The sequence below is a fragment of the Antedon mediterranea genome, chromosome 1 (assembly GCF_964355755.1).
Source record: "Antedon mediterranea chromosome 1, ecAntMedi1.1, whole genome shotgun sequence".
Taxonomy (NCBI): domain Eukaryota; kingdom Metazoa; phylum Echinodermata; class Crinoidea; order Comatulida; family Antedonidae; genus Antedon; species Antedon mediterranea.
This window is the reverse complement of record NC_092670.1, coordinates 8,176,451-8,188,199: the sequence shown is the minus strand read 5'-3', so window position 1 is coordinate 8,188,199 and position 11,749 is coordinate 8,176,451. Positions and strand designations below refer to the sequence as shown.

General features: G+C 31.4%; 1 protein-coding gene across 1 annotated transcript; it reads right to left on the bottom strand.

Moving 5' to 3' along the window:
* Nucleotides 1-4,460: 4,460 nt before the first annotated feature.
* On the bottom strand, nucleotides 4,461-10,891 carry LOC140040835 (uncharacterized). The gene is made up of 4 exons (XM_072087074.1): nucleotides 10,599-10,891; nucleotides 5,540-5,983; nucleotides 4,994-5,428; nucleotides 4,461-4,492 (listed from the first exon to the last, which is right to left on the bottom strand). Exons 1-4 carry the CDS (start codon nucleotides 10,885-10,887, stop codon nucleotides 4,461-4,463), a joined length of 1,200 nt encoding a protein of 399 aa, XP_071943175.1. The 5' UTR covers nucleotides 10,888-10,891.
* Between the last annotated feature and the right edge of the window lie 858 nt (nucleotides 10,892-11,749).

Here is an 11,749-nt window from a genome sequence, read left to right as displayed (position 1 = left end):
TTGGGAATATTTGTTTGGGTGCCAGTTAAAATCATCAGTGAGAGACTTTACTGAGCTTTTTTATACACTATATTGCACTGAAAGATATTATTACGATTATGTAATACATTTTTTAAAAATCATAATTCATTGACGTGTCGCATTATGTCTCGTGCTATTGAATTAGAATGAAACCATATTGTCTGTTGACTTTGTATGCTTATTGTTATGAAATACAGTAAAAACAGAAATAAAGAAATAAGGCGAATTGTCTATTTTACCTTTTTGTGTCTATTGTTTATTGTCACCACAATACAAATGGAATGGGTGTAGCTTTTTTAGATGAATTATTATCGAAAAATTATTCGTAAAACGGCCAAAAAAAATGTCTACCATGTCCCTCCATCCGTCCCTTAAATGTGTGTAATTTCACGTCTAATAATATAATAATAACTAGGAATTATAGGTGATCATTTTTATCATTTTATTGAAATTTTTAAACATGCATACGTTAAAATACGATCGTAAAAAGCTGATGTACGCCATCCTATGACATGATGCATATAATGCTTATAGTGCCAAGTTGTTCCTATTATATGTCATATATAATATGTATAGTATACTGTATATCCATATACAGTGTAGCATAGGTGAAATTACGGGACCCACATCATGTTCTAACTTTTTGGAATGATGACGTTGTCAAAATAAATTTGAAGATCACAATTTCGAAAGATAATGAATTGAGCAAAATATTATAAGATTTGGAAGAAAATTTGGCACGTAGAAGCGCACTGCGCACTCTTTGAAATTTGTATAAATTTGACGAAAGAGAGAAAAAAAACTACTTTTTAACTTCAACTGGCCATTTCATAACGTCAAAACATCCGATAGGCTTAATTTTTATATGAATTCATATATATTTCATCAGCTTTCATGATAAATTATAATCATCAAGGTCCCATTTAATTCAGAAGAGCTGTAAGATATTCAAATGTATGGTGTAGGTGAAATTACACGACCTACGTTATTCAAGTTTTTACGCGTGATGACGTCATCAAAATGAAAATTTTGACAACTCATGAGAAAGATAATTAATTGAGCAAACATATACAAAAAATTTAGCGAAAATCGGGCACAAAATAACCGAGATGCGCTCAGTTGAATGTGATAATCTATGACAAAAGAGAAAAAAACCAAATTTTTAAATTCGAGTGGCCATTTTTGGTGACCTCACAACATTTTGTACGTCAAATGTGTAAATGAATTTATATCTAAAACTCAATGGCTTCTAGAATAATTAAAAAAAATTGGGGTCATCGTGCATTCTGAAGAATGATTTTCATTTTAAAAATGCCTTATTCTTCATCATTTTCAGCACTTTTATGCAGTTAATGTGCGCATTTTGTCATTTTTAACATGCTCGTATAGCGTTATTTTAAGTCGGAACAAACTCAAATTCGGTGAATGTACTAAGGATTCGTATTTTTACGCTTTTTAAAAATCGCGCGCTCAAAAACGTATTTTTGCGCAGTAATTTTTTGAAACACGCAAATGGCCTAATTCATGCTCTAAATTGATTAAAACTTAATTTTGAGCTTTTTAAATTTTGAACGCGCGATTTTACGCGCATGACCCTACGTGCGCATGCGTTTTTACTTGCCAATATTTTTACCCTTGACCTGAAGTTTACGTGTAATAAATTTCATTAATATATGATAATGAATTATGGAGATATGATTGATAATGTGATTTCAGAAAATGGCGTATAAATGACGTCACGGATAAGTGATCACGCTGAAAAGCTTATTAGGACTAAGTTACGGTATTTGAAAGATATTGTAAAATGTTGGTAATCATTGACATTAAACTTTTTGAGATAATTGTTACACAAAATAGTGTACAGAAACAATAATAACTTTAAAGATTTCATACAATAACAATAGGTGATCATTTTATTCTAAATGATCACCTAATAATATAATTTCTTAATAAAACGTGTAAATTAAAACAAATCATGTTTTTTTTTATTGCATTTTTGTTTTGTAGAGGTCTTTTAAAGTTATTATATCCAATTAAAAAATATTTTTATGTTAATATTATTAGTTTTAAAAACAATAGGCCTAATATTTATATGTTTGAAAAAATGTGTGCTTGCTCAACCAATATTACTCATAAGTTTCAAATTTTATGACGTCACGTCACGCCTACAAAATTAAAATGTTATTACGTACTTTTACTTACACCGTATATTTGAATATCTTACATCTCCTCAGAATTAATGATGTTTATAACTTATTAGAAAGCTGCTGAAATGTAGATATGAATGGTCAATTGAATTAAAATGTAGTTTTATCATGTCTTTCGTCAAAGTTATAAACATTTTAAAAGAGTTATATCTTTTGCTCAAATCATTATCTTCCGAAATTGTCATCATCATACCAAAACATTAGAACATAGTGTGGGTCACGTAATTTCACCTATGCTACACTGTATATAGATACCGTATATAATGTACTGTATATATTAAATACGACACTAATAGCAGCACTCTATAATAGTAGGCCTATGCATCAGGTGGTCATGGATGGAATATATCAATGTTTTGCGCTCATATTTTATTTAAAAAAAATGAAACGTCAGTAAAATTATGTTTTCACAATGATCACAAATAATTCGTCAAAGTGACGAAATGAATTGTAGTTGTTATTTTGTAAATATAACAATGCTTACCTTGTTGCAATAAACAGTTTTAATTTGAATATTAATTAGCTGTTTCTGAATCTCTTCCTATAGCTTTGTCTTATCAAACTAAAAGTGTGATTTGCCCAAATATGGTAGTGAAATGCCCAAATATGGTATATGACATCATCACGTCCGCACATTTTTTGTCACATAAAATGTTGATAGTGCTATGTAGACAGAGCTTTATATTTTATCATCAATTGACTCTGAGTCCTTCTGGGCAATTATAAATCTTTCTCTAAATCACTAAATTATTTTTTTCCTTGTTTTATATGCTGATTTTGAATATTATAAATCTTTGCTTTACCGTCCTGACCGATTCTCCTCCTCAGTTTTGTTTTACATTATTGTTTTTTGGTCAAATAAATAAATGAAGAAACATTAAATTTAAATTCAACATTTTATTGTAATTTCCACTTTTATATTAAATCAAATGAAACAGAGATATTAAACATTGCAAACTACATAACCAAATAAATTGGTAATTCTGCATTGTTGGAATTTTGTGCGATACCACTCTTTCCTACACCACTGACCTACTGTACAAACTGCTTTTATTTTTGCGATATACTCCAAAACACACTGGCCTATAAACTATTTGATTGAAAACACGATTGCATACATATAAGTAATTAAAATGAAAGCAAATATAAAAATAAATCAAAGCCTATAACATTGTACACACTGTTATAATGAAATCACATTGGAATAACATTTCAATAACTTAAATAATATAATAGATCAGTCATGTCATTGTAGCACTCCATAAATAATTTAGAGATGCAATAATTTACCTCCGCCAAGGAGGTATATGTAATCGGTAGCGTGTGTTTGTTTGTTTGTTTGTTAGCAGGATTACTCAAAAAGTAATTACAAGATCTTTACCAAAATGAATAGACAGATAGATATGTGGTCAAGGACCATTCCATTAAATTTGGACCCCTTTTTAGTATACTTTTTTAGACCTGCTAGTGTTAAAAGATAGGACAGAATTTTTCAAAAGCCGGCGAGCAGTCTTAAAGTAACAAGTAAACTTAAATTTTCTCGAGAACTACTTGTCCAAAAAACTTAATTTTTGAACAAGAGGCAAGAGTTATAATTTGTGATTTGTAATTTTGAAACATAATTTGATTTAATGTGCACATTTTTTGATGCGAGTAGAAAACCTATTTCTTTTCAAATTCACTCGTTTGATTTTCGCGTTGCTATTGTTAGTCAACTGAAGCTATTGTTAACTGAAAGGCTTGTTACATAACCATTACACCAAACTCGCATACACATGCTTGTACTGAAATTAACCTAAATCACAAACAGCATTAAGACACACACAAATATATATATATATATATATTTTTTTTACCGGAGAAATCTTATGTAGGAGAATTTTACAGTAGGCGGAGGTATGCCCTCTCGGAGTGGCTTTCTAGTTTACAATGTAGTTGCCCTAGTTAATTTTGTTTAAAAAAGTTGTTGCACGAATATTTACTGTTAATATTTTTAGAATGGTGCAATTTGATATTATTTCTCTTTAATATGCATTGAAAAGATTTCAAAAGCGAGTAAACACACGTAATATTACCGATTGTTACTATTTAGGCCTATTCTAGCGGTAACACTGTACAAATAATAATTAAACTATTTTGTGACTGACGAAAACGAGGAATACGATACATAAAATCCATACACTTTACATTAACATAAAATAAAGGGAGATATGAAAAACTTAAACAAAATGTTCAGTTAACTGATTTCTCTGTCATGAATCCATCTACAGAATAAAAAATATATGTGCCTCATATCTTATATTTTATATTGAGATATTCCATCTTTTCAATCAAATGCTTTAACAATCAGAGTGAAAATAAATATGTAAGTTCTAATTTTGTAATTGATTGATTGGTAATAATGTAATTGAATTTAAAGATGATAGCACAGTGTTTTCATTTAAAGAGTGTCTGTGTGTGTGTGTTTTTAGATGCCTTTTGAAGGTTTTATCCCATTGAAATTGTATTCCACATTGTTCACATTTATATGGTTTCTCTCCCGTGTGTATTCTCAAATGTAATTTTAAATATCCATTATGTTTAAATTTCTTTCCACAATGCTCACATTCATAAGGTGTCTCTCCGGTGTGAATTCTCAAATGTTTTTTTAAAGTCCCATTAGTGATAAATTTCTGTCCACAATATTCACATTCATACGATTTGCATCCTGTGTGTAATCTCATTTAAATAACTACTAGTTCTAAAGTTCTTCGCGCAAAATATACATTCATATGGTTTCTCTCCTGTGTGTATTCTCAAATGTTCTCTCAAAATCACTCTCTGTTTAAATTTCTTTCCACAATGTTCACATCCATACGGTGTCTCCCCTGTGTGAGTTCTAAAATGTATTTTTAATTGCCCACTGTGTTTAAATTTCCTTTGACACTGTTCACATTCATATGGCTTCTCTCCTGTGTGTACTCTCAAATGTTTTGTCAAATTTACACTAGATCTAAATTTCTTCCCACAGTATTCACAATCATATGGTTTCTCTCCTGTATGCATCCGCAAATGCTTGTTTAAATTCCCCCTTTCTTTAAAATTCTTCCCACAGTGTTTACATTCAAATGGTGCTCCTCCTGTGTGTATTCTCAAATGCTTTTTCAAATTCGCATTCTGTTTAAATGTCTTCCCACAATGTTCACATTCATGTTGTGTCTCTCTTGTGTGAATTTTAAAATGTTTTTTTAAATCATCACTTTTATTAAATTGTTTCCCACAATTTTCACAACCAAACGAAGTTTCTTCGAAAGTGTAAATTCCCAAATTACCCCTTTCTTCAGTTCCACAATTTTCATCAGATTCAGTATACGATGTTTCTTCAGAAGTGTTTCCCAAATTCTCATTTTCTTCATTTCGACAATGTTCTAATTCATACGAAGCTTCTACGGCAGTGTTACTTGAATTCTCACTTTCGTCATTTCGACAATGTTCAAATTCATATGAAGTTTTTTCGACAATGGGTAGTCCAAAATGTTTACTTTCTTCAATTCTAGGCCTACAATGTTCAAAGACATAATATGGTGTTTGGTCATTTAGCAGAAAATCCTCGGAATTTTCACATTTAAACTCTTTACTATGTACGTGTATTCCTAAATGTTCCTTTAAATCCCTGAACTCAAATTCATCTCCACAGTGTTCACATTTGCCTTTCATGTTGGTATTTACACTGTTAAATTCTTCTTTGTTGAAGTCGTATTCATTCATCAATAAATCTATAAAAAAAATACAGTTTTCAAAATTATAAATCTACTTCCTCCAACTATACTTAGTAGTACTATTCATGTTAGCTACACTATATTGAAAAACAAACTTATGTAAATACAGTAGTTTTGTAACAGAATAATGTCAAAGAATTTAAAATTGGCGTATTCGATTGCGACTTTAATGTCGTGTATACAGCTTTTGTTTTAATTAGATTTACTGAGGCCTAATGGTAACGGATTAATTTGAGTGATATTAGCTTGCGTTATTTTAAGGCATTAGGCCTACTATTTTTCTGGGAAAAGAAACATAAATCGGGGTCCTCCTAATTACCAAGCCGTATCAAATAGAACCAAGCCCTATACAATAAGTTACCAACAAAATAGATAGTTAGAGTGTTAATTGCGAGGGCCAATGCCACATATCAACAAATACGTAATAAGGAATGAAAATCCCTATGGTGAAACTTTCCATTGCTGTGGTCAGCTTGATATTTGATCTACTAGTCATATGAAATTGAATAACGTGTTCCCATACAGCTATGAACCTATCCTTTAAAATCATATGAAAATCGGCAATACATTTTCGAGTAATCCTGCTAACAATTATAAGAAACACACACGCCGATTGTCTCATAATCAATATTTCAGTTTAGGAACGTGTACCTACCTCAATGATAATTATCGTCTTCCTCAGTCGTTCTCTCGCTGCCACTGTATACAACTGAATGGCATTCCTCAGCAATAAATAGGATCATAGACTGGCAGACAAGTACTTATTTACGGTATTTGATTGGTTGAGAGTATAATTATGCAAATTGAATTATCTATTTAGATGCTGTAAGAGTACTTGTTGAGTAACGACCCGAGACATTAAAACCGACCCACTCTACCATTGTGTAGAGTGGGTGGGGAAAGGCTTTATCTAGAGATCTAATAGTGGATCGTCACTGCCTTTACAGTATACTGTATAACGCCAATTATGTAGAATTGTATTGAAATTCCACTTTAATTAAATAATTGGATTTAGAAGAGAGTTGTTACTCCTTGGATTGAGTGTTACATTGTTGTTTCAATTCTTTGTCCAACACGTAACAACATTAAGTTTTGAATTTTCTGATCGATTGCAAAACTGCAGCAAAATCAGTTATCTATAATATAACTACAGTACTTTAAAATTCTAATGACTACAGTATACACTTTTTTCCCAAAACATAACATATATAAATATAAAATACAAACTACTATCTATCTATCCCTTCTTGTGTCGCCATGTGTTTACAAATATACACAAAGAAAATAGTAAATTATACAGCATCTTGAATATATATGAATAAAACTTGATTTTATTGTTACAAAAACCGACTATAAAAGAAAACTCTTACTTTGAATTAAAAATCATAGAAAGGCTTTATTACATAGGAAGGCTACTGTACATTATAAATCATAGAAAGGCTTTATTACATAGGAAGGCTACTCTACATTATAAATCATAGAAAGGGTTTATTACATAGGAAGGCTACTACTGTACATTATAAATCTTAGTAAGGCTTTATTACATAGGAAGGCTACTGTACATTATAAATCTTAGTAAGGCTTTATTACATAGGAAGGCTACTGTACATTAAAAATCATAGAAAGGCTTTATTACATAGGAAGGCTACTGTACATTATAAATCTTAGTAAGGGTTTATTACATAGGAAGGCTACTGTACATTAAAAATCATAGAAAGGCTTTATTACATAGGAAGGCTACTGTACATTATAAATCTTAGTAAGGGTTTATTATAAATTTTGAAAAAAATATCATCACAAACCAAACAAAGTGTAAACAAAACCAAAAATGTATAATGTTATAATAAAGTAAATTAAAATAATACAATAATTAAGTCCTAGGTATCATAGTATTATAATAAATGTTATAACAATAATTTACTAACTAGTAATCAGGGCTGGGCGAACCAACTTGCCCGACGCCCGGGACAAGTGTTTTTTACGGTCGGACAACCACATTTGACGTATCCTCTTGTCCGAGGACAAGCACTTTTGAAATTCAGGAAATTAATCTAAGAGCACAGAAAACCATGTGCCAACACAGTTAGCCATGTGCATTAATAAAAATAGCAGGCTTCTTCAAAGCACATTAAACCCAGTGCATTTAATACATCACTGATTGGTCAATGACCCGAGTCACATCATTATAGATTACACGATTTTCTATTTGGGGATGTAATTAAAACATTTTTGGACCATGCAGTGGTTGAGACATAGGTTAACTGGGTAATTAAAAAAAATGCCCAGTTAAAAAGAACCCCCGTAATTAATGGACTCTACCAGGTATTGTTGATTAAAAATACCATGCATCAAGATGGAAGCTGTATACACGCGAGGAGGTGGTAGGCCCAGTATTTAAATTTTTCTCTGTACATCGTGCATGGAACGGACAATTGATAAAGTGGTTTCATAGGGAAAAGAATGTTTTTTATAAATTTACCTGTGAAATGCAACAAGCTATTTTATTTAGTGAATTGGATAATAACAAAAACATCCTCTCTCCGTCCGTACAGAAGTTGTAGAGTAGGAGGCCTAACTTTTCTACTAGAGTAAGGATGGCCTGGGGCCTGGAGGTATTTTTCTCTCTCTCCGTGGTGACGGTCTAAGGAAGGCCTAGTGTCTGGATGGCAAGCTATTGGGCCTAGCCAGACCTACATTAATTCGGTATTATTTGTTAACTAATTATGCCTGGACAAAATAATTATTTTTAAAAATAATTTTAATTATGCCTGAACAAAATAAAAAATATTAAAAAAAATAATTTAAATATACCTAGCTAGCCGGCATAGCTACAGTAGGCAAAGATCAGTTCACATGTATGACTAGGCTAATAGACACCACAGTTTTTTTGGTAATTCAATTCTTTTATTTTTATTTACTAACTACTATTTATTAATTAGGCCTACAGTACTCTACACACTGTTGTGTTAATGAAATAAAACCTAAAAATTACCGTTATTTTTATCAAAATATTGAGCAGGCTTAAAAAGTCTAGGCTAGGCCTATAAACTGCTGAATTTTAAATAGACAATAAACACTTGCGTGACATTTGTCGACACTTGTGTAATTTTTTGCCTATTGCGCAATAAAGAGGGACAAGTACATTTTTTTCTCGGACAAGTGAATTCCGTGCAGGTACTTGTCCGGGGACAAGTGAAAGAAATTGAAATTCCCTCACCCCTGAGTAAGTAAAAGAGTGTACATTTAGAATTGAAAGTGTGTGTGTACTTTAAACAAAACAAAAAACAGTAACACACAGAACATTAACATTTATACAGTACAGTATGTTTTCTCTCTTGTGTGTATCCTCAAATGTAATTCTAAATGTTAATATTAGTTTTAAATCTCTTTCCACAAATTTCATTTATATTGTGTTGTGTCTCTGCAGTGTATATTTTCAAATGTTTTTTATTCTCACAATATTCAGATTCATTGTGAGAGTTCTAAAATGTTTTTTTTCAAAATTCTCACGTTATGGGAATGGTTTATAAATATTTCTGTTTATTTTCCCCCAAAAATATTCAAACTTAACCTATTAATTATCACTCGTGTGAATTCTCACATGTCTTTTCAAATTATCACTTTAAATTTCTTCTTATAATAAAGTAGTGTATCTCTTGTTTGTTTTCTAAAATGTTCCTTCAAATCATCACTGTGTGTTCAAAGTACAATTATTTTCCCACAAAATTTATATTCTTTTGTTGCTCTAAAGCTCTGTCTATTTATGGGACAAACAATTGTTAACCATTTATGGACATGTCATATCACTACCATATTTGGGCACATCACACTTTTTTTGTCAAACTAGTTTGATAGTGTAGACAGAGTGTATATTTACAGTACATGCCTTTTAAAATTCATGAACTTCACAAATAAAAAAAAGAACAATTTGTATTCTTTTGACATGGGCCGAAATATCAGTTTCTGAGTGCTTTCATTTTGTTTATTTCCGCCCCCACCCCAACTGTTTTGTGTTGGTGTATTTCTTACCGTACATTTTGTTCTGTCTTTCCAAATCACCCCTTTGATTGCATTTCTTCAATAATCGTCACATGGTCTTTCTTCTGTGTGAGTTTTAAAATGTGGTGTGAAAGTATCATTTTGTTTATTTTTTTTTTCCCAAAGTGTTCTTAAATGTCTTTTTAAAATAAAATCCACACTTTGTTTAAATTTCTGTTATGTCCACAGTATTCACATTCATATGGTGTCTCTCCTGTGTGTATTCTTAGATGCATTATCAAACTCCCACCATTTAGTTTAAATTTCTTCCCACAACATTCACTTCATATGGTCTGTTCCATATTTTTTATTCTCCATTTTGTTTAAATTAAATTTTCTTCAACATTGTTTACAGTCATATGGTGTCTCTTCTGTGTGTACCCTAAAATGTTTTCAAATTCTCACTGCAGCTAAATTTCTTTCCACAATGTTCACATTCATATGGTTTCTCTCCTGTGTGTACTTTAAAATGTTTGTTCAATTCCCCCTTTCTTTAAATTTCTTCCCACAATGTTCACGTTCATATTGTGTCTCTGTGTTCTCTCAAATGTGCTTTCAAAGTTGGCTTCCATTTAAATTTCATAAGGTGTGTTATGTGTTTTTAAATGTGCATTCAAAGTAGCATTCCGTGTAAATTTCGTTCCACAATGTTCACATTCATATGGTGCCTTTCTAGTGTGTGTTCTCAAATGTCTTTTCAAAACCCCATTTTGTTTAAATTTCTTACCACAATGTTCACATTCATATGGTGCCTCTCTTGTGTGTATTCTCAAATGTCTTTTCAAGCCCCCATTGTGTTTAAATTTCTTACCACAATGTGCACATTCATATGGTGTCTCTCCTGTGTGTGTTCTCAAATGCATTTTCAAATTTCCATTTTGTTTAAATTTCTGTCCACAATGTTGACATTCATATGGTGTCTCTCCTGTGTGTGTTCTCAAATGCATTTTCAAATGTCCATTTTGTTTAAATTTCTGTCCACAATGTTGACATTCATACCGTGTCTCTCCTGTGTGTGTTCTCAAATGTATCTTCAAACTTCCACTTTGTTTAAATTTCTTACCACAATGTTCACATTCATATGGTGTCTCTCCTGTGTGTGTTCTCAAATGTCTTTTCAAGTCCCCATTGTGTTTAAATTTCTGTCCACAATGTTCACATTCATATGGTGTCTCTCCTGTGTGTGTTCTCAAATGAATTTTCAAATTTCCATTTTGTTTAAATTTCTGTCCACAATGTTGACATTCATATGGTGTCTCTCCTGTGTGTGTTCTCAAATGAATTTTCAAATTCCAGTTTTGTTTAAATTTCTGTCCACAATGTTCACATTCATATGGTGTCTCTCCTGTGTGTGTTCTCAAATGTATCTTCAAATGTTCATTTTGTTTAAATTTTTTACCACAATGTTCACATTCATATGGTGTCTCTCCTGTGTGTATTCTCAAATGCTTTTTCAAATTTCCATTTTGTTTAAATTTCTTTCCACAATGTTCACATTCATATGGTGTCTCTCCTGTGTGTGTTCTCAAATGCATTTTCAAATTTCCATTTTGTTTAAATTTCTGTCCACAATGTTGACATTCATATGGTGTCTCTCCTGTGTGTGTTCTCAAATGTATCTTCAAACTTCCACTTTGTTTAAATTTCTTACCACAATGTTCACATTCATATGGTGTCTCTCCTGTGTGTGTTCTCAAATGTATCTTCAAACTTCCACTTTGTTTA

Bases quoted from the DNA above. Each gene is read 5' to 3' on its own strand.
- LOC140040835 (XM_072087074.1), bottom strand. From the start codon at position 10,887: ATGCATTTGAGAACACACACAGGAGAGACACCATATGAATGTGCACAT. The intron at 5,984-10,598 runs AAATGGAAGCCA...TTTTTTTTATAG, and splicing joins TAACACACCTTATGAAATTT to ATTTATTGATGAATGAATAC. The intron at 4,493-4,993 runs GTATATTTTGCG...TTTATTCTGTAG, and splicing joins AGGAGAGAAACCATATGAAT to ATGGATTCATGACAGAGAAA.